Consider the following 26,047-nt stretch of genomic DNA (forward strand, 5'->3'; position numbering starts at 1 on the left):
TCTTAAGGGGTCAGATGATTAACCAAAGATGTGTGTCTTCAGACAATGTTCTTAAGGGGTCAGATGATTAACCAAAGATGTGTGTCTTCAGACAATGTTCTTAAGGGGTTAGATGATTAACCAAAGATGTGTGTCTTCAGACAATGTTCTTAAGGGGTCAGATGATTAACCAAAGATGTGTGTCTTCAGACAATGTTCTTAAGGGGTCAGATGATTAACCAAAAGATGTGTGTCTTCAGACAATGTTCTTAAGGGGTCAGATGATTAACCAAAGATGTGTGTCTTCAGACAATGTTCTTAAGGGGTCAGATGATTAACCAAAGATGTGTGTCTTCAGACAATGTTCTTAAGGGGTCAGATGATTAACCAAAGATGTGTGTCTTCAGACAATGTTCTTAAGGGGTCAGATGATTAACCAAAGATGTGTGTCTTCAGACAATGTTCTTAAGGGGTCAGATGATTAACCAAAAGATGTGTGTCTTCAGACAATGTTCTTAAGGGGTCAGATGATTAACCAAAGATGTGTGTCTTCAGACAATGTTCTTAAGGGGTCAGATGATTAACCAAAGATGTGTGTCTTCAGACAATGTTCTTAAGGGGTCAGATGATTAACCAAAGATGTGTGTCTTCAGACAATGTTCTTAAGGGGTCAGATGATTAACCAAAGATGTGTGTCTTCAGACAATGTTCTTAAGGGGTCAGATGATTAACCAAAGATGTGTGTCTTCAGACAATGTTCTTAAGGGGTCAGATGATTAACCAAAGATGTGTGTCTTCAGACAATGTTCTTAAGGGGTCAGATGATTAACCAAAGTGTGTGTCTTCAGACAATGTTCTTAAGGGGTCAGATGATTAACCAAAGGTGTGTGTCTTCAGACAATGTTCTTAAGGGGTCAGATGATTAACCAAAGATGTGTGTCTTCAGACAATGTTCTTAAGGGGTCAGATGATTAACCAAAGATGTGTGTCTTCAGACAATGTTCTTAAGGGGTCAGATGATTAACCAAAGATGTGTGTCTTCAGACAATGTTCTTAAGGGGTCAGATGATTAACCAAAGATGTGTGTCTTCAGACAATGTTCTTAAGGGGTCAGATGATTAACCAAAGATGTGTGTCTTCAGACAATGTTCTTAAGGGGTCAGATGATTAACCAAAGATGTGTGTCTTCAGACAATGTTCTTAAGGGGTCAGATGATTAACCAAAGATGTGTGTCTTCAGACAATGTTCTTAAGGGGTCAGATGATTAACCAAAGATGTGTGTCTTCAGACAATGTTCTTAAGGGGTCAGATGATTAACCAAAGATGTGTGTCTTCAGACAATGTTCTTAAGGGGTCAGATGATTAACCAAAGATGTGTGTCTTCAGACAATGTTCTTAAGGGGTTCAGATGATTAACCAAAGAGGGTGTGTCTTCAGACAATGTTCTTAAGGGGTCAGATGATTAACCAAAGATGTGTGTCTTCGACAATGTTCTTAGAGGGTCAGATGAGTAACCAAAGATGTGTGTCTTCAGACAATGTTCTTAAGGGGTCAGATGATTAACCAAAGATGTGTGTCTTCAGACAATGTTCTTAAGGTTCAGATGATTAACCAAAAGTATGTGTGTCTTCAGACAATGTTTCTTAGGGGTCAGATGATTAACCAAAGATGTGTGTCTTCAGACAATGTTCATAAGGGGTCAGATTGATTAACCAAAGATGTGTGTTCTTCAGACAATGTTCTTAAGGGTCAGATGATTAACCAAAGATGTGTGGTCTTCAGACAATGTTCTTAAGGGGTCAGATGATTAACCAAAATGTGTGAGGTCTTCAGACAATTTCTTAAGGGGTCAGATGATTAACCAAAGAGTGTGTTCATGCAGTACAATGTTCTTGACGGGGTCAGATGATTAACCAAAGATGTGTTCATCAGATCAATGTTTCTAGGGGTCAGATGAATTAAGCCAAAGATGTGTGTCTTCAGACAATGTTCTTAAGGGGTCAATGATTAACCAAAGGTGTGTGTCTTCAGACAATTTCTTAAGGGGTCAGATGATTAACCAAAGATGTGTTTCTTCAGACAATGTTCTTAAGGGGTCAGATGATTAACCAAAGATGTGTGTCTTCAGACAATGTTCTTAAGGGGTCAGATGATTAACCAAAGATGTGTGTCTTCAGACAATGTTCTTAAGGGGTCAGATGATTAACCAAAGATGTGTGTCTTCAGACAATGTTCTTAAGGGGTCAGATGATTAACCAAAGATGTGTGTCTTCAGACAATGTTCTTAAGGGGTCAGATGATTAACCAAAGATGTGTGTCTTCAGACAATGTTCTTAAGGGGTCAGATGATTAACCAAAAGATGTGTGTCTTCAGACAATGTTCTTAAGGGGTCAGATGATTAACCAAAGATGTGTGTCTTCAGACAATGTTCTTAAGGGGTCAGATGATTAACCAAAGATGTGTGTCTTCAGACAATGTTCTTAAGGGGTCAGATGATTAACCAAAGATGTGTGTCTTCAGACAATGTTCTTAAGGGGTCAGATGATTAACCAAAGATGTGTGTCTTCAGACAATGTTCTTAAGGGGTCAGATGATTAACCAAAAGATGTGTGTCTTCAGACAATGTTCTTAAGGGGTCAGATGATTAACCAAAAGATGTGTGTCTTCAGACAATGTTCTTAAGGGGTCAGATGATTAACCAAAGATGTGTGTCTTCAGACAATGTTTCTTAAGGGGTCAGATGATTAACCAAAGATGTGTGTCTTCAGACAATGTTCTTAAGGGGTCAGATGATTAACCAAAGATGTGTGTCTTCAGACAATGTTCTTAAGGGGTCAGATGATTAACCAAAGAGTGTGTGTCTTCAGACAATGTTCTTAAGGGGTCAGATGATTAACCAAAGATGTGTGTCTTCAGACAATGTTCTTAAGGGGTCAGATGATTAACCAAAGGTGTGTGTCTTCAGACAATGTTCTTAAGGGGTCAGATGATTAACCAAAGGATGTGTGTCTTCAGACAATGTTCTTAAGGGGTCAGATGATTAACCAAAGATGTGTGTCTTCAGACAATGTTCTTAAGGGGTCAGATGATTAACCAAAGATGTGTGTCTTCAGACAATGTTCTTAAGGGGTCAGATGATTAACCAAAGATGTGTGTCTTCAGACAATGTTCTTAAGGGGTCAGATGATTAACCAAAGATGTGTGTCTTCAGACAATGTTCTTAAGGGGTCAGATGATTAACCAAAGATGTGTGTCTTCAGACAATGTTCTTAAGGGGTCAGATGATTAACCAAAGATGTGTGTCTTCAGACAATGTTCTTAAGGGGTCAGATGATTAACCAAAAGATGTGTTTCTTCAGACAATGTTCTTAAGGGGTCAGATGATTAACCAAAGATGTGTGTCTTCAGACAATGTTCTTAAGGGGTCAGATGATTAACCAAAGATGTGTGTCTTCAGACAATGTTCTTAAGGGGTCAGATGATTAACCAAAGATGTGTGTCTTCAGACAATGTTCTTAAGGGGTCAGATGATTAACCAAAGATGTGTGTCTTCAGACAATGTTCTTAAGGGGTCAGATGATTAACCAAAGATGTGTGTCTTCAGACAATGTTCTTAAGGGGTCAGATGATTAACCAAAGATGTGTGTCTTCAGACAATGTTCTTAAGGGGTCAGATGATTAACCAAAGATGTGTGTCTTCAGACAATGTTCTTAAGGGGTCAGATGATTAACCAAAGATGTGTGTCTTCAGACAATGTTCTTAAGGGGTCAGATGATTAACCAAAGATGTGTGTCTTCAGACAATGTTCTTAAGGGGTCAGATGATTAACCAAAGATGTGTGTCTTCAGACAATGTTCTTAAGGGGTCAGATGATTAACCAAAAGATGTGTGTCTTCAGACAATGTTCTTAAGGGGTCAGATGATTAACCAAAGATGTGTTTCTTCAGACAATGTTCTTAGGGGTCAGATGATTAACCAAAGATGTGTGTCTTCAGACAATGTTCTTAAGGGGTCAGATGATTAACCAAAGATGTGTGTCTTCAGACAATGTTCTTAAGGGGTCAGATGATTAACCAAAGATGTGTGTCTTCAGACAATGTTCTTAAGGGGTCAGATGATTAACCAAAGGTGTGTGTCTTCAGACAATGTTCTTAAGGGGTCAGATGATTAACCAAAGATGTGTGTCTTCAGACAATGTTCTTAAGGGGTCAGATGATTAACCAAAGGTGTGTGTCTTCAGACAATGTTCTTAAGGGGTCAGATGATTAACCAAAGGTGTGTGTCTTCAGACAATGTTCTTAAGGGGTCAGATGATTAACCAAAAGATGTGTGTCTTCAGACAATGTTCTTAAGGGGTCAGATGATTAACCAAAGATGTGTGTCTTCAGACAATGTTCTTAAGGGGTCAGATGATTAACCAAAAGATGTGTTTCTTCAGACAATGTTCTTAAGGGGTCAGATGATTAACCAAAGATGTGTGTCTTCAGACAATGTTCTTAAGGGGTCAGATGATTAACCAAAGATGTGTGTCTTCAGACAATGTTCTTAAGGGGTCAGATGATTAACCAAAGATGTGTGTCTTCAGACAATGTTCTTAAGGGGTCAGATGATTAACCAAAGATGTGTGTCTTCAGACAATGTTCTTAAGGGGTCAGATGATTAACCAAAGATGTGTGTCTTCAGACAATGTTCTTAAGGGGTCAGATGATTAACCAAAGATGTGTGTCTTCAGACAATGTTCTTAAGGGGTCAGATGATTAACCAAAGATGTGTGTCTTCAGACAATGTTCTTAAGGGGTCAGATGATTAACCAAAGATGTGTGTCTTCAGACAATGTTCTTAAGGGGTCAGATGATTAACCAAAGATGTGTGTCTTCAGACAATGTTCTTAAGGGGTCAGATGATTAACCAAAGATGTGTGTCTTCAGACAATGTTCTTAAGGGGTCAGATGATTAACCAAAGATGTGTGTCTTCAGACAATGTTCTTAAGGGGTCAGATGATTAACCAAAAGATGTGTGTCTTCAGACAATGTTCTTAAGGGGTCAGATGATTAACCAAAGATGTGTGTCTTCAGACAATGTTCTTAAGGGGTCAGATGATTAACCAAAGATGTGTGTCTTCAGACAATGTTCTTAAGGGGTCAGATGATTAACCAAAGATGTGTGTCTTCAGACAATGTTCTTAAGGGGTCAGATGATTAACCAAAGGTGTGTGTCTTCAGACAATGTTCTTAAGGGGTCAGATGATTAACCAAAGATGTGTGTGTCTTCAGACAATGTTCTTAAGGGGTCAGATGATTAACCAAAGGTGTGTGTCTTCAGACAATGTTCTTAAGGGGTCAGATGATTAACCAAAGGTGTGTGTCTTCAGACAATGTTCTTAAGGGGTCAGATGATTAACCAAAGATGTGTGTCTTCAGACAATGTTCTTAAGGGGTCAGATGATTAACCAAAGGTGTGTGTCTTCAGACAATGTTCTTAAGGGGTCAGATGATTAACCAAAGGTGTGTGTCTTCAGACAATGTTCTTAAGGGGTCAGATGATTAACCAAAGAGTGTGTGTCTTCAGACAATGTTCTTAAGGGGTCAGATGATTAACCAAAGGTGTGTGTCTTCAGACAATGTTCTTGAGGGGTCAGATGATTAACCAAAGATGTGTGTCTTCAGACAATGTTCTTAAGGGGTCAGATGATTAACCAAAGATGTGTGTCTTCAGACAATGTTCTTAAGGGGTCAGATGATTAACCAAAGGTGTGTGTCTTCAGACAATGTTCTTAAGGGGTCAGATGATTAACCAAAGATGTGTGTCTTCAGACAATGTTCTTAAGGGGTCAGATGATTAACCAAAGATGTGTGTCTTCAGACAATGTTCTTAAGGGGTCAGATGATTAACCAAAAGATGTGTGTCTTCAGACAATGTTCTTAAGGGGTCAGATGATTAACCAAAGATGTGTGTCTTCAGACAATGTTCTTAAGGGGTCAGATGATTAACCAAAGATGTGTGTCTTCAGACAATGTTCTTAAGGGGTCAGATGATTAACCAAAGATGTGTGTCTTCAGACAATGTTCTTAAGGGGTCAGATGATTAACCAAAGATGTGTGTCTTCAGACAATGTTCTTAAGGGGTCAGATGATTAACCAAAAGATGTGTGTCTTCAGACAATGTTCTTAAGGGGTCAGATGATTAACCAAAAGATGTATTTCTTCAGACAATGTTCTTAAGGGGTCAGATGATTAACCAAAGATGTGTGTCTTCAGACAATGTTCTTAAGGGGTCAGATGATTAACCAAAGATGTGTGTCTTCAGACAATGTTCTTAAGGGGTCAGATGATTAACCAAAGATGTGTGTCTTCAGACAATGTTCTTAAGGGGTCAGATGATTAACCAAAGGTGTGTGTCTTCAGACAATGTTCTTAAGGGGTCAGATGATTAACCAAAGATGTGTGTCTTCAGACAATGTTCTTAAGGGGTCAGATGATTAACCAAAGGTGTGTGTCTTCAGACAATGTTCTTAAGGGGTCAGATGATTAACCAAAGGTGTGTGTCTTCAGACAATGTTCTTAAGGGGTCAGATGATTAACCAAAAGATGTGTGTCTTCAGACAATGTTCTTAAGGTGTCAGATGATTAACCAAAGGTGTGTGTCTTCAGACAATGTTCTTAAGGGGTCAGATGATTAACCAAAGGTGTGTGTCTTCAGACAATGTTCTTAAGGGGTCAGATGATTAACCAAAGGTGTGTGTCTTCAGACAATGTTCTTAAGGGGTCAGATGATTAACCAAAGGTGTGTGTCTTCAGACAATGTTCTTGAGGGGTCAGATGATTAACCAAAGATGTGTGTCTTCAGACAATGTTCTTAAGGGGTCAGATGATTAACCAAAGATGTGTGTCTTCAGACAATGTTCTTAAGGGGTCAGATGATTAACCAAAGGTGTGTGTCTTCAGACAATGTTCTTAAGGGGTCAGATGATTAACCAAAGATGTGTGTCTTCAGACAATGTTCTTAAGGGGTCAGATGATTAACCAAAAGATGTGTGTCTTCAGACAATGTTCTTAAGGGGTCAGATGATTAACCAAAAGATGTGTGTCTTCAGACAATGTTCTTAAGGGGTCAGATGATTAACCAAAGATGTGTGTCTTCAGACAATGTTCTTAAGGGGTCAGATGATTAACCAAAGATGTGTGTCTTCAGACAATGTTCTTAAGGGGTCAGATGATTAACCAAAGATGTGTGTCTTCAGACAATGTTCTTAAGGGGTCAGATGATTAACCAAAGATGTGTGTCTTCAGACAATGTTCTTAAGGGGTCAGATGATTAACCAAAGATGTGTGTCTTCAGACAATGTTCTTAAGGGGTCAGATGATTAACCAAAGATGTGTGTCTTCAGACAATGTTCTTAAGGGGTCAGATGATTAACCAAAGGTGTGTGTCTTCAGACAATGTTCTTAAGGGGTCAGATGATTAACCAAAAGATGTGTGTCTTCAGACAATGTTCTTAAGGGGTCAGATGATTAACCAAAGGTGTGTGTCTTCAGACAATGTTCTTAAGGGGTCAGATGATTAACCAAAGGTGTGTGTCTTCAGACAATGTTCTTAAGGGGTCAGATGATTAACCAAAGGTGTGTGTCTTCAGACAATGTTCTTAAGGGGTCAGATGATTAACCAAAGGTGTGTGTCTTCAGACAATGTTCTTGAGGGGTCAGATGATTAACCAAAGATGTGTGTCTTCAGACAATGTTCTTAAGGGGTCAGATGATTAACAAAGATGTGTGTCTTCAGACAATGTTCTTAAGGGGTCAGATGATTAACCAAAGGTGTGTGTCTTCAGACAATGTTCTTAAGGGGTCAGATGATTAACCAAAGATGTGTGTCTTCAGACAATGTTCTTAAGGGGTCAGATGATTAACCAAAGATGTGTGTCTTCAGACAATGTTCTTAAGGGGTCAGATGATTAACCAAAGATGTGTGTCTTCAGACAATGTTCTTAAGGGGTCAGATGATTAACAAAGATGTGTGTCTTCAGACAATGTTCTTAGCCAGGAAGCAGGATGGGATGTTTTGATTCTGCAGACCACCTTTCTTCTTTATTTGGGGGGAAGGATGTGTGTGTAATGAGTGTCAGTGTAATTAACACTGTATTCACTTGATGTAAAGAGTGTCAGTGTAATTAACATGTGTTTAATGTACAGAATGTCAGTGTAATTAACTCTGTATTATTTAATGTAAAGAGTGTCAGTGTAATTAACATTATATCTATTTAATGTAAAGAGTGTCAGTGTAATTAACATCGTATTTATTTGATGTTGCTTTTGGTGTTGTGAGAATGAGCAAGAGGTGCCTTAGGTCAGCAGTTTACAGAACGGCAGTGGATGTTTTGTGGGAATGACAGACAGACAGACAGAGGTGTTGACAGTTTTCAGAACGGCAGTGGATGTTTTGTGGGAATGACAGACAGACAGACAGAGGTGTTGACAGTTTTCAGAACGGCAGTGGATGTTTTGTGGGAATGACAGACAGACAGACAGAGGTGTTGACAGTTTTCAGAACGGCAGTGGATGTTTTGTGGGAATGACAGACAGACAGACAGACAGACAGAGAGAGGTGTTGACAGTTTTCAGAACGGCAGTGGATGTTTTGTGGGAATGACAGACAGACAGACAGAGGTGTTGACAGTTTTCAGAACGGCAGTGGATGTTTTGTGGGAATGACAGACAGACAGAGGTGTTGACAGTTTTCAGAACGGCAGTGGATGTTTTGTGGGAATGACAGACAGACAGACAGACAGACAGAGGTGTTGACAGTTTTCAGAACGGCAGTGGATGTTTTGTGGGAATGACAGACAGACAGACAGACAGAGAGGTGTTGACAGTTTTCAGAACGGCAGTGGATGTTTTGTGGGAATGACAGACAGACAGAGAGAGGTGTTGACAGTTTTCAGAACGGCAGTGGATGTTTTGTGGGAATGACAGACAGACAGACAGACAGACAGAGGTGTTGACAGTTTTCAGAACGGCAGTGGATGTTTTGTGGGAATGACAGACAGACAGACAGACAGAGGTGTTGACAGTTTTCAGAACGGCAGTGGATGTTTTGTGGGAATGACAGACAGACAGACAGACAGACAGAGGTGTTGACAGTTTTCAGAACGGCAGTGGATGTTTTGTGGGAATGACAGACAGACAGACAGACAGACAGAGGTGTTGACAGTTTTCAGAACGGCAGTGGATGTTTTGTGGGAATGACAGACAGACAGACAGACAGACAGAGGTGTTGACAGTTTTCAGAACGGCAGTGGATGTTTTGTGGGAATGACAGACAGACAGACAGACAGACAGAGGTGTTGACAGTTTTCAGAACGGCAGTGGATGTTTTGTGGGAATGACAGACAGACAGACAGACAGACAGACAGAGAGAGGTGTTGACAGTTTTCAGAACGGCAGTGGATGTTTTGTGGGAATGACAGACAGACAGACAGAGGTGCTGACGGTTTGAAATGGGGAAGACCATTGCTTTCCGTTGATGGTGTGAAGTGAGGTGTCTGTAGCACAGTCTGTGCTGTGGCTTGGAGCTGGAGAACGGCAAAGTGTGTGCATTTTCCACAGATGAAGCATTGTAAAGGTTTGTAGGGTACGATTCATGCTGTAAGAATCTGGTGCACTTTTTGCAGACCAACTGTCACAGGTTTGTTGGATGTGAATCATATTGCAAGTCTGTTTGATTGTGGTTTGTGTGTTCATGACAACGGTGTCAGATCGTGGACACTGCCTATCACACGTGCCATGCATATCACTACTGGAGCAGTCACTGTGTCTTTCGCTGTTCATCTGACTGCTTCAGCTCTTACATGTTTAAAATCCTCGTGCCCATTATTCCATCATGTGTGCTTACTGCCTTCATATTTACCTTATTCAATTATGCATTGTGTGTGGGGTTTTGATTACTGACAATGCAGACTATGTTTATTTATATAATGTTGTACATTTTACAATTATGCATTGTGTGTGTGTGGGGGGGGGGGAGGTTGATTACTGACAATGCACACTATGTTTATTTATATAATTTTGTACATTTTACAATTATGCATTGTGTGGGGGGTTTTGATTACGGACAATGCAGATTATGTTTATTTATATAATGTTGTACATTTTACAATTATGCATTGTGTGGGGGGTTTTGATTACTGACAATGCACACTATGTTTGTTCATATAATTTTGTACATTTTACAATTATGCATTGTGTGTGTGTGGGGGGGGGGTGATTACGGACAATGCACACTATGTTTATTTATATAATGTTGTACATTTTACAATTATGCATTGTGTGTGTGTGTGGGGGGGGGTGATTACTGACAATGCACACTATGTTTATTTATATAATGTTGTACATTTTACAATTATGCATTGTGTGTGTGTGGGGGGGGGGGTGATTACTGACTATGCACACTATGTTTCTTTATATAATGTTGTACATTTTACAATTATGCATTGTGTGGGGGGTTTGATTACGGACAATGCACACTATGTTTATTTATATAATTTTATACATTTTACAATTATGCATTGTGTGTGTGGGGGGGGGGGTGATTACTGACTATGCACACTATGTTTCTTTATATAATCTTGTACATTTTACAATTATGCGTTGATTGTGTGAGTGGTTTAATTACCGACAATGCAGACTTTATTTATTTATATAATTCTGCATAATTTCTACATATGCGTTACTTGTATGAGGACTTAAATTACCGACATTCCTTCAGCGTGTATGTAGACCTTATATCTACACACTGAAGGTGTGAGGATTTGAATTACCACCAGTTCAGACTTAGTTCACGTGCACGGAAGGTGTGAGGACATGAGTTACCGCCAGTTCAGACTTAGTTCACGTGCACTGAAGGTGTGAGGACATGAATTACCGCCAGTTCAGACTTAGTTCACGTGCACTGAAGGTGTGAGGACATGAATTACCGCCAGTTCAGACTTAGTTCACGTGCACTGAAGGTGTGAGGACATGAATTACCGCCAGTTCAGACTTAGTTCACGTGCACTGAAGGTGTGAGGACATGAATTACCGCCAGTTCAGACTTAGTTCACGTGCACTGAAGGTGTGAGGACATGAATTACCACCAGTTCAGACTTAGTTCACGTGCACTGAAGGTGTGAGGGCATGAATTACCACCAGTTCAGATTTAGTTCACGTGCACTGAAGGTGTGAGGGCATGAATTACCACCAGTTCAGATTTAGTTCACGTGCACTGAAGGGGCTGGTGGAGAGTGAAAGCTGTTGCCAGGAAACGTGAAGAACAGCTGTCTTCAACGTGTGTGCCATGATATCACTCACGGTTACTGCCCCTTTTTTGTTTCAGCTTTCTTTCTTTTTGAACTGGTAACATGTGGTAACGCACTGTTGTTTGTTTCCCCGTGGCACTCCCCAGTGTTCAATAAACGGTGATGTGTGTGACTCTTAGTGTCGCCTTCTGTCTCACTGCACTGTCCACGTTAAACCACTGCTGGCCACCGCCAGTCTCTGACGTGCTGTGTTTGTCAGGTTGCTGTGTTTGTCATGTTGCTGTGTTTGTCACAGGTTGCTGTGTTTGTCAGGTTGCTGTGTTTGTCATGTTGCTGTGTTTGTCAGGTTGCTGTGTTTGTCACAGGTTGCTGTGTTTGTCACAGGTTGCTGTGTTTGTCATTTTGCTGTGTTTGTCAGGTTGCTGTGTTTGTCAGGTTGCTGTGTTTGTCACAGGTTGCTGTGTTTGTCATGTTGCTGTATTTGTCAGGTTGCTGTGTCTGTCAGGTTGCTGTGTTTGTCACAGGTTGCTGTGTTTGTCATTTTGCTGTGTTTGTCACATGTTGCTGTGTTTGTCATGTTGCTGTGTTTGTCATGTTGCTGTGTTTGTCACAGGTTGCTGTGTTTGTCATGTTGCTGTGTTTGTCACAGGTTGCTGTGTTTGTCATGTTGCTGTGTTTGTCACATGTTGCTGTGTTTGTCACATGTTGCTGTGTTTGTCATGTTGCTGTGTTTGTCACAGGTTGCTGTGTTTGTCACATGTTGCTGTGTTTGTCACAGGTTGCTGTGTTTGTCACATGTTGCTGTTTGTCATTTTGCTGTGTTTGTCACATGTTGCTGTGTTTGTCACAGGTTGCTGTGTTTGTCATGTTGCTGTGTTTGTCACAGGTTGCTGTGTTGACGGGCATGTGCATCGCTGTCAGCACTGACGTGAGTGTTTCTGTGATGTTTCATGCCATGTCTGTTATCATGAGGAAGACGTCTGTGTGTGCGTGTGTGTGTCGTGCTGTCAGTAGTTTCTATCCAAACCCCACATCACAGACCATCAACGACAAATCACATGCTGACAATGACCGTTACCGTTAGGCTGGGTTCTGAAAGTCCGGCAGACATTAAAAAAAATAAATAGAGGAAGAAGGAAGACCCATCGGATCACTGATGTGTGTATCCACATGATGTTCCAAAAGCCAGACATGCATCACCCAGAGATGTAAAGACATCATGCTTCACGTGGGAGTCCTACTTGATAAAACAACACACAAAGAAACCTCCACCCCACTTTACGGGAGCTAACTCATGAAAGCAAAATAGTCCCTGCTTGGTTTTCTCCCTTGCTTCGGAACTGATTCGAAAATTGATGTTAGATTTTTTTTTTTTTTTTTTTTTTTTTTTTTTTTTTTTTTTAATCATGGAGGAGTGTTGGGTAGCAAATAGCAGCTCAATAATCACAGACTGACGTGCCATAGACAACACAGTCAGACTCTTTAGAATCATGAAGTTGATTATTCCATCAGTCTGGTAGATATTTGGGAGAGAAAAAAAATCACAGTTTTGTCCAAAAATGAGAAAATCACACCTGTTACTCTCTGTATCATAATGTGCTAAAGTTCAATTGGTGTAAAAGAATTGATAATGAAACAGTAAATGACCATGGAAACATTTTCTGCTTCTTCACAATTTGTTGTACCCTTCTCAAAAATGCACTATCATCAAAATGTGTGGAATGCAGGGTTTTTGTTGTTGTTTGTTTTGTGTTGTGTTCGTTTATAAATGTTTTCAACACGAATTTGGATTGGACAGCCTGGACAAAGTATTTCCTGAGATGATAAGTTGGTGAAGATTACGAAACACACACACACACACATGGACTGACTCTCTCTCTCTCTTTCTCTCACACACACACTCTCTCTCACTCTGTCTCTCTCTCACACACATACACACACTCTCTCTCTCTCTCTCTCACACACACACACTCTCTCTCTCTCTCTCACCATCACACACAAACACACACAGACACTACCATTTCTCTCCCCACACACACCCACCCCCACACACAACCCCCTTCGACCCCCACACACCACACCACACACCCACACGACACGCCCTCGTCACGTGTTCCACATCTCCATGACGGTGACGACACAGGCCACGAGGAGACAGGAGAGGAGGGAGGAGAGCCTGAGGTTGTAGCCGGCCTCCCCCAGCCAAGCCAGGCCGATCCCGGGCCGGTTGGCCTCCAGGGTGGGGAACAGGCTGAAGCCACGGCGCAGCACGTTGTTGTGGCCCCGGTAGTAGGCATAGGCCATCACTGCCATCTCCGCGAAAAACACCTGTCAGTGGGACATAGTGGCTGTGTGTCACAGGGGGAAGGTAGGCCATCACTGCCATCTCCGTGAAAAACACCTGTCAGTGGGACATAGTGGCTGTGTGTCACAGGGGAAAGGTAGGCCATCACTGCCATCTCCGCGAAAAACACCTGTCAGTGGGACATAGTGGCTGTCAGTTCTGTGTGTCACAGGGGAAAGGTAGGCCATCACTGCCATCTCCGTGAAAAACACCTGTCAGTGGGACATAGTGGCTGTGTGTCACAGGGGAAAGGTAGGCCATCACTGCCATCTCCGTGAAAAACACCTGTCAGTGGGACATAGTGGCTGTGTGTCACAGGGGAAAGGTAGGCCATCACTGCCATCTCCGCGAAAAACACCTGTCAGTGGGACATAGTGGCTGTGTGTCACAGGGGGAAGGTAGGCCATCACTGCCATCTCCGTGAAAAACACCTGTCAGTGGGACATAGTGGCTGTGTGTCACAGGGGAAAGGTAGGCCATCACTGCCATCTCCGTGAAAAACACCTGTCAGTGGGACATAGTGGCTGTCAGTTCTGTGTGTCACAGGGGAAAGGTAGGCCATCACTGCCATCTCCGTGAAAAACACCTGTCAGTGGGACATAGTGGCTGTGTGTCACAGGGGGAAGGGAGGCCATCACTGCCATCTCCGCGAAAAACACCTGTCAGTGGGACATAGTGGCTGTCAGTTCTGTGTCACAGGGGAAAGGTAGGCCATCACTGCCATCTCCGTGAAAAACACCTGTCAGTGGGACACAGTGGCTGTCAGTTGTGTGTGTCACAGGGGAAAGGTAGGCCATCACTGCCATCTCCGTGAAAAATACCTGTCAGTGGGACATAGTGGCTGTGTGTCACAGGGGAAAGGTAGGCCATCACTGCCATCTCCGCGAAAAACACCTGTCAGTGGGACATAGTGGCTGTGTGTCACAGGGGAAAGGTAGGCCATCACTGCCATCTCCGTGAAAAACACCTGTCAGTGGGACATAGTGGCTGTGTGTCACAGGGGAAAGGTAGGCCATCACTGCCATCTCCGTGAAAAACACCTGTCAGTGGGACACAGTGGCTGTCAGTTCTGTGTGTCACAGGGGAAAGGTAGCCATCACTGCCATCTCCGTGAAAAACACCTGTCAGTGGGACATAGTGGCTGTCAGTTGTGTGTGTCACAGGGGAAAGGTAGGCCATCACTGCCATCTCCGCGAAAAACACCTGTCAGTGGGACATAGTGGCTGTCAGTTCTGTGTCACAGGGGAAAGGTAGGCCATCACTGCCATCTCCGCAAAAAACACCTGTCAGTGGGACATAGTGGCTGTCAGTTCTGTGTCACAGGGGAAAGGTAGGCCATCACTGCCATCTCCGCAAAAAACACCTGTCAGTGGGACATAGTGGCTGTCAGTTCTGTGTCACAGGGGAAAGGTAGGCCATCACTGCCATCTCCGTGAAAAACACCTGTCAGTGGGACATAGTGGCTGTCAGTTGTGTGTGTCACAGGGGAAAGGTAGGCCATCACTGCCATCTCCGTGAAAAACACCTGTCAGTGGGACATAGTGGCTGTGTGTCACAGGGGAAAGGTAGGCCATCACTGCCATCTCCATGAAAAACACCTGTCAGTGGGACATAGTGGCTGTGTGTCACAGGGGAAAGGTAGGCCATCACTGCCATCTCCGTGAAAAACACCTGTCAGTGGGACATAGTGGCTGTGTGTCACAGGGGAAAGGTAGGCCATCACTGCCATCTCCGTGAAAAACACCTGTCAGTGGGACATAGTGGCTGTGTGTCACAGGGGGAAGGTAGGCCATCACTGCCATCTCCGTGAAAAACACCTGTCAGTGGGACATAGTGGCTGTGTGTCACAGGGGAAAGGTAGGCCATCACTGCCATCTCCGTGAAAAACACCTGTCAGTGGGACATAGTGGCTGTGTGTCACAGGGGAAAGGTAGCAGAATGGTTAAGACGCTCAGCCGCCAAGACAGAGAGTCCGTGAGGTTGTGATTTCGAATCCCGCTCTCGCCCTTTCTCCTAAGTTTGACTGGTCTTTCGGATGAGACGATAAACCGAGGTCTCGTGTGTAGTACGCACTTGGCTCAATGAAAAAGAACCCATGGCAACGAGTGTGTTGTCCTCTGGTAAAATCATGTAACACTCCGATAGGTGCACAAACATGATATGCTTTCACTCGGGGCCTGACTAAGCGCGTTATGCCGCCGGTCAAGCACCTTCCTAGCAGATTCGGTGTAGTGTATATGGATTTGTCCGAACCCAATGACGCCTCTTTGAGAAACTGAAACATCCCCGCCATCCCCGCGATAAACACCTGGGGTTTCACACATGGGGGGGTGAGAGAGAGAGAGAGAGAGTTCTTTGTGACACAGTAAGGACCTGATTCAGCGTGGAAAAGACATCATATGAAGAACTCTTGCTGTTGTGTCCCTGGCAACAGGCACAGGCCAACACTGTCATCTCCGCGAAAAACTCCAGTGACAGTGTGCGTGAGAGATTTTATTTCGTTTTCGATTCTTTGCTGAATTAGGTTATTAAAGTGACACAATGAAACTCTGTCGTTGTGAATAGGATTAATAGTCGTAGGCCGTCGCTGCCATCTCTGCAAAAAAAAAAAAAAAAAAAAAAAAACACCGGGAGTTGTAACATACTATGTGCGACTTCTACATTTCACTGGTTTTTCCGTACTGACTTAGTCAGGTCAGGTCATTAGATCTGCTACTGGTAACCTGTAATCCAGTACAACCTGTTCAGGGTCGGGTTGCCGACGACTAAACCGGCACTTCCACCGCTCCCTTCTGGGACTGGTGAGGCGGGTGGCTAGACACCCTTATGGAGATCCATAAAAGGGCGTCGGCTCAGGAGAGCCACCGACGGCCATCTAGCTCCACTGTGCTTGTGTGCATGCCACACGCAGTTGGCCCCCGGGGTGTGTCTACCCATGTATGCGAAGTCTGGATCCGGCAGAATCTGCGGAAGAAACCTATCGGTTCAACGGAGAGGAAGGCGGTTACAGCAACGCACTGTGGAGTGCAGAGAGCAAGATGAGACACCGAAAGGATATCTTGGTCATCCACTGCATCCGTGCTCATCCTCCAGTCGTCTCGACTTAGTCTTGCCACTGGAAATTGGTGGACCCGGACGAGAGAGTGAGGTCGACGTTGCGCAACTCCTCTTCACTTTAAACAAACTCATCGCGCAAGTCATCAGTCATCCAAAATGACCTTTCATCCTTCATCATTTCATCACCCCCCAAGTCCTGTGGCGACAGGCGAGCGACGAAACGACAGGTGTGGGTACACTGGCAGTCGCAGCCGCAGACCTGCACGCAGGCGGCTCAGGCCATAGGGTCGTTCTTCGTCGACAGGAGCAGCGATGGAGCTCGGCAGCCGTCTGAGCGTCTGAGCAGCCCTCTTTAGGAATGCACTGCTCACCTCCCTGGCATGAGGAAGGGGCTGGAAAAGGTGCCCTAAAAATTGCCTGCTCCATATCACCCTGGCCAGCATACCGCGGCTGGCGGGGACCCTACATCAGCGGTCGAAACAAAGAGAAAGAAAAGAAAAAAAACAAGGATCGTTCCTCTCACCATTGGTGCTTGGAACATAAGGACTCTCCTGGACAGAGATAACGCAGACAGACCCCAAAGGAGAACAGCACTAGTTGCATCCGAACTCGCCAGATACAACATCGACATCGCAGCCTTGAGTGAGACTCGGCTTGCAGGCGAAGGCGAGCTCTGTGAACGGGGATCTGGTTACACCTTCTTCTGGAGTGGACGAGGAAGCAAAGAGCGACGTGAGGCTGGCGTTGGTTTTGCAGTAAAAACAGCACTTGTCAGCAAGCTAGCTGGAATCCCAAAGGGAGTCAACGATAGGCTTATGACCATGAAACTCCCACTGGCATCTGGCCAGAAGCACCTCACCATTGTCAGTGCCTACGCCCCAACCATGACCAACTCGGATGAAGTGAAGGCGAAGTTCTACGAGGACCTTCACTCTGTCATTGCTGCCATCCCTAAAGCAGACAAGCTCATCATTCTTGGGGACTTCAATTCTAGAGTTGGCTCTGACTACATCTCCTGGGATGGAGTGATTGGAAAGCACGGTGTGGGCCACTGCAACCCAAATGGATTGCTTTTGCTTCAGACCTGTGCAGAGCACGAACTGCTGATAACCAACACAGTTTTCTGCCTCCCTACCCGTAACAGGACGTCATGGATGCACCCTCGCTCAAAGCATTGGCATCTCATCGATTATGTCATCGTCAGGAAAAGGGATAGGCAAGATGTACGTGTAACAAAGACCATGTGCGGCGCCGAGTGTTGGACAGACCATCGCCTTGTAGTCTCGAAGCTGAATATTCGAATCCAACCCAAGAGACGCCCCCAAGGCCAGAAGGCTCCAAAACGGCTCAACATCGCTAAGCTGAAAAGCATCACCATCAAACAGTCCTTTGTGGAGCTGCTGGAAGATCGTCTGGAATCCGCCTCTCTGGACAACCAGAATGTGGAGTCTGACTGGAGGACCCTGCGTGAGCTGATCTATAGTACAGCTTCAGAGACCCTTGGACCCATGACCAGAAAGCACAAAGACTGGTTTGATGAAAACTGTGATGAAATCAAGCAGCTTCTGGATGAGAAACGCCGTCTGCATCAAGCCCACCTGAGCAACCCAAAGTCCACATCAAAAAAGGATGCATACAATGCCATCCGCAGGACTGTTCAGCAAAAGTTACGCCAGATGCAGGATAAGTGGCTGAGTGACAAAGCCGATGAGATCCAGGGATATGCTGACAGGCACGATATGAAGAGGTTCTATGATGCCTTAAAAGAAGTCTACGGCCCCACATCCTCAGGATCATCCCCCCTCCTCAGTGCAGATGGGAATACCTTGATCACCGAGAAGGAGAACATTCTCGAACGATGGGCTGAGCACTTCAACAGTGTCTTAAATCGCCCTTCCTCCATAAATGATGAAGCCATAGACCGTCTCCCACAAGTCCCCACCAACGAAGCACTGGACGATCCGCCAACACTTCTTGAGACCCAGAAAGCAATCCGTCTGCTATCCAGTGGCAAAGCACCTGGCTCAGACTCCATACCAGCAGAGGTCTACAAGGATTGAGGCACTGTGCTGACTGAGAAGCTTCATCAGCTGTACTCACTCATGTGGAAAGAAGAGACGATCCCCCAGGATTTCAAAGATGCATCTATCATTCACTTGTACAAGCGAAAGGGGAACCGGCAAGCCTGTGATAACCATCGGGGCATTTCCTTGCTCTCCATCGCAGGCAAGATACTTGCCAGGATCCTACTTAACCGCCTCACAGCACACCTTGACCAAGGTCATTTGCCTGAGAGCCAATGTGGATTCCGGAAAGAGCGCGGAACCACTGACATGGTGTTTGCTGCAAGGCAGCTGCAAGAGAAATGTCAGGAGCAAAATGCTGATCTGTTCTCCACCTATGTCGACCTCACTAAGGCCTTCGACACCGTGAGTAGAGAGGGACTGTGGAAGATCATGACCAAGTACGGATGCCCTCGGAAATTTATTTCCTTGGTCAGCCAATTCCATGAAGGCATGCAGGCTCGAGTCCAGGACAATGGTGAAACATCTGCTCCTTTTGCTGTCACAAATGGTGTCAAGCAAGGCTGCGTCCTGGCTCCAACGCTGTTCAGCCTCATGTTCTCTGCAATGCTTACTGATGCCTTCAGAGATGGCGATGTTGGAATCGGCCTAAAGTACCGAACAGATGGCAAGCTGTTTAACCTCAGAAGGCTTCAAGCAAAAACGAAGGTCATGACAGACATCATCAGAGACTTTTTGTTTGCTGATGATTGTGCCCTCAACGCTGGATCTGAAGCTGACATGCAACTCAGCGTTGACAAGTTTGCCACTGCCAGCAGGAACTTCGGCCTTACCATCAGCACGAGGAAAACTGAAGTTCTCCATCAGCCAGCCCCAGGGAAACCCTACGTTGAGCCCAACATCACAGTCAACGGTCAGAGACTCAGTGCGGTGGAGCGGTTCACATACCTTGGCAGCACACTGTCACGAAATGCGACCATCGACGATGAAGTGAACGTCAGGATTGCAAGAGAGAACTTTTGGTAGACTCAATGCAAATGTCTGGAACAGAAGAGGCATTAGTCTTGAGACCAAGCTAAAGGTCTACAGAGCAGTAGTTCTCCCCACACTACTGTACGCCTGCGAAACTTGGACAGTGTACCAACGACATGCCAAGAAGCTGAACCACTTCCACACAACATGCCTAAGGAAGCTACTGAACATCAAGTGGCAAGACAAGACCCCAGACACAGAGGTGCTCGCAAAAGCCACCCTTCCCAGCATCTTCACCATCCTGATGCAGTCCCAGCTTCGCTGGGCTGGACACGTGGCGCGCATGCCAGACCATCGGCTGCCCAAAAGGCTCTTCTATGGCGAGCTGCAACAAGGGAAGAGATCACACGGAGGTCAGAAGAAGCGCTTCAGAGATACTCTGAAAGTCTCTCTGAAAGCGTTTGATATCAACCCTGACTCCTGGGAGGAATCTGCAGTGGACCGTGACAAATGGCGCGCTGCTGTGCACAAAGGCGCCAGGTTGTGCGAGGCCAACAGGACTGCTGCAGCTGTTGAGAAGAGGCAGGCCAGAAAGTCACGGGTAAACAAGCTCCCTGACAATGACATGCCTGTCTTTGTCTGCCCCAACTGTCAGCGAACATTTCGTGCGCAGATTGGACTATTCAGCCATCTGCGCACTCACAGATAGATTCATGAGCATCCTTCCCCCCACCCCACCACCACCCTCCCCCCATCCCCCATCTGGATGACAACGATGGTCATCATCGATCTCGATGGACACACCACCACCACCACCAGTCTATGACTTAGTGACACAAAGAGATCAATGACTTAGGCTATGACTTAGTGACACAAAGAGATCAATGATAGACATAGACCTCTCCGCCATCTCCGCGAAAAATGCCTGAGGGGTACGACACGTTGTGTGCTTATCGTCAATGTCATGTCTGTAGTGAACTGTGACAAACAAATGACACAAAGACTCGTGTTGGTGTTGCAGGAATAAAGAAAGTATTGAAGCACTGGGTCAGCTCATAGTGTGACTGGGACACATCTGAAAACATGTTCAGCTCACAATGTCACCATGCATACCCTCCTGTCCCTCATCCCTAACACACACACACACACACACACAGACAGAGAAACCCACCACTCACCCACCCCCACACAGACCCACACACACACACACACACAGATAAACCCACCACCTACCCCCCAGCACACCCCCCCCCACACACACACACACAGAAACCCACCACCCACTCACACACACACACAGAGAAACCCACCACACACACACACACACACACACACACAGAAACCCACCACCCACCCACCCACACACACACACACAGAGAAACCCACCACCCACTCACACACACACACACACACACACACACACAGAGAAACCCACCACCCACTCACACTCACACACACACACACACACACACACAGAAACCCACCACCCACCCACCCACACACACACACACACACACACACACACACACAGAGAGAGAAAAACTCACCACCGACTCACACACACACACACACACACACACAGAGAAACACACACACACACACACACACACACACAGAGAGAAACACACACACACACACACACACACACACACACACACACCCTGAACAGAGCTTGCAGGACGAGAGACAGCAGCCTGACGTTGACAGTGGCCAGCAGCATGGGCACACAGAAGATGAGCCACAGGCCCACAGCCACACAGCTGACCGCCACGTCCAGCCAGTCGGCTCCGTCCTGGGGCTGGCGGGCCCGGCAACACAGCAGGCACAGCACGCAGGCCACCAGCAGAGACATAGCACACCTTATGTGCACCGGCCCGTACAGCATGGAGTCCACCGCGTGCCGGAGGCGGCACCTGGGGAAGGCAGCACAGGGGGGTGGGCTTTGACTTTGGTGGTGGTGGTGGTGGTGGAAAATGAATATTCAACACTTTACACACACACACACACACACACACACACACACACAGACGGACGACCAAAGCACCGGGTTATTTCACAGACTCACGTTTTGCGTAAACACCCCCCTCCCCCCACCACCACACACACACCAGCGCGAATGCCTATGAGCACGACTGCGAGCGCACGTATACACATATGCACGCACGCGCGCGCGCCTCCCTCTCTCTCTCTCTCTCTCTCTCTCTCTCTCTTCTCACTGGCAGAAAACACAAAATGCCATTTCTCACGCGAAAGTCTTTTCCAGGTGAGTGGGGATGAGCTCCTGTGAACTCCTGACGCCCACAAAACTGATCCTGCGATGAGTCTCCGGTATGTCGTCATCCACAAGCTCGTCATCATCAGGCTCCCCTGCCCGACTGTCACACACACACACACACCTGTCACCGCTGTCTATTGTGGCTGGACGTGTGTTAAATCTGCGGTGTTCTCTGACGTACTTTTTTTTCTTTTTCTTTTTTTAAATGAATAAATTTACTGGTGAATTCTATCAGAGTTTGTTTATTCCCATTAACTCTTTTGAGTCATAGAGAAACAAGGAAACATGACAATAACAGGATGACGGCCACAGAGGAGGAGCGAAGATATTAAGTGTTTGAGCTGTGCAAGGGGGTTTCACTCTCTCTCTCTCTCTCTCCGGCAGACAATCGCTGTTACTTCCCCTGACAACCGCCCAATCACTGCACGATTGATTGTATTCCCTTTCAGTTGTATTTTGTTCTATCTTATTCTATTTGTTTCTATTCTGTTGTTATTTTTCACATCAGATTTCTCTGTGTAAAATGTCGGGCTGCTCTCCCCTGGGCGAGTGCGCTGCAATGAGAGAGCCACCCATTTTTTTAATATTTTTTTTTTCTGCGTGCAAGTACATTTGTTTTCCTATCACAGTGGATTTTTTCTACAGAATTTTGCCAAGGACAACCCTTTTGCTGCTGTGGGATCTTTTACGTGCATGCTGCCAGATCTATAGCAAGGGTTACAGCTGTAAGATAGAGCTATAGCTAGGGTTACAACTGTAAGATAGACTTATAGCATGGGTTACAGAACAAAGCAGAGTTGTTCTCTCACTGACCCTATAATCACAGGAAGGACCAACAGAACGAAGCAGAGTTGTTCTCTCACTGACCCTATAATCAAAGGAAGGAACAACAGAACGAAGCAGAGTTGTTCTCTCACTGACCCTATAATCACAGGAAGGAACAACAGAACGAAGCAGAGTTGTTCTCTCACTGACCCTATAATCATCACGTGTTTTTCGTCACTGGAAAAAACATGAGGGAGGGAGTGACTGAATGAGGGAATGAATCAATCAATGAACGATGAAGGAACGAACGAAAGAATGAATGAATGAAGAGAGGGGGAGGACGGCGAGGGACGTGATATGACTCACAATGACCCAGACATGGTCCTGGTGGTGCTGGACCCTCAGTGACGTCACTGTCCTGTCCAGTATCTGTGTCGTGACGTGGCACTGCACGCCACTCCCCTCAGTGACGTCACACTGTCTGTATCGTGACGTGGCACTACACGCCACTCCCCTCAGTGACGTCACACTGTGTTGTGACGTGGCACGGTACGCCACTCCCCTCAGTGACGTCACACTGTCTGTGTCGTGACGTGGCACGGTACGCCACTCCCCTCAGACTGTCGGTTTCTCACTGCACCGCCTGAACTCTGAGGTGCCCTGAAGGTCTGACAAAAAAGAGAGGGAGACTGACATATAGATAGATAGATAGATTGATAGACAGGTGGGTAAGTAAATACGTAGGTAGGTAAGAAGACAGGTAGGAAGGTAAGTAGGTAGGTAGTTATGTATGTAGGTAGACAGACAGGTAGGAAGGTAAGTAGGTAGGTAGTTATGTATGTAGGTAGACAGACAGGTTGGAAGGTAAGTTGGTAGGTAGTTATGTATGTAGGTAGACAGACAGGTTGGAAGGTAAGTTGGTAGGTAGTTATGTAGGTAGGTAGAGACAGGTAGGAAGGTAAGTTGGCAGGCAGGCAGTTATGTAGGTAGGTAGGTAGGTAGGTAGGCAGACAGGTAGGTAGGTAGGTAGGGTAGACAGGTAGGGAGGTAGGAAGGTAGACAGGTAGGTAGGGTAGACAGGTAGGTAGGTAGGTAGGGTAGACAGGTAGGTAGGTAGGTAGGGTAGACAGGTGGGTAGGTAGGTAGGGTAGGTAAGGTAGACAGGTGGGTAGACAGATAGGTGGGTAGGTAGGTAGGGTAGACAGGTAGGTAGGTAGGTAGGGTAGGTAGGGTAGACAGGTAGGTAGGTAGGTAGGGTAGACAGGTGGGTAGGTAGGTAGGGTAGGTAAGGTAGACAGGTGGGTAGGTAGGTAGGCAGACAGGTAGGTAGGTAGGTAGACAGGTAGGTAGGCAGGGTAGACAGGTGGGTAGGTAGGTAGGTAGACAGGTAGGGTAGGTAGGTAGACAGGTAGGTAGATAGACAGGTAAGTAGGTAGGGTAGACAGGTAGGTAGGTAGGTAGGTAGGTAGGCAGGTAGGCAGGTAGGTAGGTAGACAGGTAGGTAGGTAGGTAGGGTAGACAGGTAGGTAGGTAGGAAGGTAGACAGGTAGGTAGACAGGTAGGTAGATAGGTAGGGTAGACAGGTAGGTAGGTAGACAGGTAGATGGGTAGGTAGACAGGTGGGTAGGTAGGTAGGCAGACAGGTGGGTAGGTAGGGTAGACAGGTAGGTAGACAGGTAGATAGGGTAGACAGGTAGGTAGGTAGACAGGTGGGTAGGTAGACAGGTAGGTAGGTAGGGTAGACAGGTGGACAGGTAGACAGGTGGGTAGGTAGACAGGTAGGTAGGTAGGGTAGACAGGTGGGTAGGTAGGGTAGACAGGTGGATAGGTAGACAGGTGGGTAGGTAGGGTAGACAGGTGGATAGGTAGACAGGTGGGTAGGTAGGGTAGACAGGTGGATAGGTAGACAGGTGGGTAGGTAGGGTAGACAGGTGGATAGGTAGACAGGTGGGTAGGTAGGTAGGTAGGTAGACAGGTAGGTAGGTAGGGTAGACAGGTGGGTAGGTAGACAGGTAGGTAGGCAGGTAGGTAGGTAGGTAGACAAGTAGGTAGGTAGGTAGGGTAGACAGGTGGGTAGGTAGGTAGGTAGACAGGTAGGTAGACAGGTGGGTAGGTAGGTAGACAGGTAGGTAGGGTAGATACGTGGGTAGGTAGGGTAGACAGGTAGATAGGTAGGTAGATAGGGTAGACAGGTAGGTAGGTAGACAGGTAGATAGGTAGGTAGACAGGTAGATAGGTAGGTAGACAGGTGGGTAGGTAGGGTAGACAGGTAGGTAGGTAGACAGGTAGGTAGGTAGATAGGGTAGACAGGTAGGTAGGTAGGGCAGACAAGTGGGTAGGTAGGTAGGTAGACAGGTGGGTAGGTAGGTAGGGTAGACAGGTGATTAGGTAGGTAGGTAGACAGGTGGGTAGGTAGGTAGGTAGTCAGGTAGGTAGGTAGGGCAGACAAGTGGGTAGGTAGGTAGATAGGTGGGTAGGTAGGTAGGTAGGTAGTCAGGTTGGTAGGTAGGGCAGATAGGTGGGTAGGTAGGTAGGTAGGTAGGTAGGGTAGACAGGTCAGTAGGTAGGTAGGTAGGTTGTGTAGACAGGTGGGTAGGTAGGTAGTGCAGACACGTGGGTAGGTAGGTAGGTAGTCAGGTAGGTAGGTAGGGCAGACAGGTGGGTAGGTAGGTAGGTAGGTAGACAGGTGGGCAGGTAGGTAGGAAGGAAGACAGACTGACAAACAGATAGACAGATGGATGGATGGATGTCTACAGCACCAAAACAAAAAAAGAAGAAAATTCCAGAAACACCCACATTCTTCTCTCTCTCTCTCTCTCTCTCTCTCTCTCCATCTGTCTATCTATCTCTCTCTCTCAAACTGAAAATGTTCAAAAAGTGTGTATCTGTAAAATTTCAAAGCGTGCTTTCTAAAGCATACAGATTTTACCATTTTAGCAACTTATCTTCATCTGAATCTGCATAATTAAAAGATTGCACTTGTAAAGGGGAGCAACTCGTGTTTATCTCAAGGTTTTTATCAAAGTGGCTTCCCTTGCTCACGCAAACCGCAAGCTGTGGCCGTCATCCTGTTATTGTCCGGTTTCCTTGTTTCTCTGTGACTCAGAAGAGTTAATGGAAATAAACAAACTCTGAAACTCTGAAACTGTGTGCTGTATTCTGAGCTGTAATTATTGTGGATGTGTGTTCGCTCGACCTTTAAAGTCGCCCAAAGACAAACTTGAGTGCTTTGACATAACAACATATACATATCACTTTATAAGATAGTTCACCTCCCATTCCACTGCAAGGATCCTACTTTTTCACGATCAATATCTATTTGAAGTCATAAATTTTG

At 45.6% G+C, this 26,047-nt stretch overlaps 1 protein-coding gene across 1 annotated transcript; it reads right to left on the reverse strand.

The window, feature by feature from the left end:
- Positions 1–13,288: 13,288 nt before the first annotated feature.
- Positions 13,289–23,584, reverse strand: LOC143276204 (uncharacterized). Its single transcript, XM_076580655.1, has 4 exons — positions 23,077–23,584; positions 21,917–22,045; positions 21,331–21,583; positions 13,289–13,601 (listed from the first exon to the last, which is right to left on the reverse strand). Exons 1-4 carry the CDS (start codon positions 23,088–23,090, stop codon positions 13,380–13,382), a joined length of 618 nt encoding a protein of 205 aa, XP_076436770.1. The 5' UTR covers positions 23,091–23,584; the 3' UTR covers positions 13,289–13,379.
- Between the last annotated feature and the right edge of the window lie 2,463 nt (positions 23,585–26,047).

This window comes from Babylonia areolata, chromosome 31, assembly GCF_041734735.1.
Source record: "Babylonia areolata isolate BAREFJ2019XMU chromosome 31, ASM4173473v1, whole genome shotgun sequence".
NCBI classification, from domain to species: Eukaryota; Metazoa; Mollusca; class Gastropoda; order Neogastropoda; family Buccinidae; genus Babylonia; species Babylonia areolata.

Bases quoted from the DNA above. Each gene is read 5' to 3' on its own strand.
- LOC143276204 (XM_076580655.1), bottom strand. The intron at 21,584-21,916 runs GTGAGAAATGGC...TGCCTTCCCCAG, and splicing joins CACCTGGAAAAGACTTTCGC to GTGCCGCCTCCGGCACGCGG. The intron at 13,602-21,330 runs GTGTGTGTGTGT...TCCCACTGACAG, and splicing joins TCCTGCAAGCTCTGTTCAGG to GTGTTTTTCGCGGAGATGGC.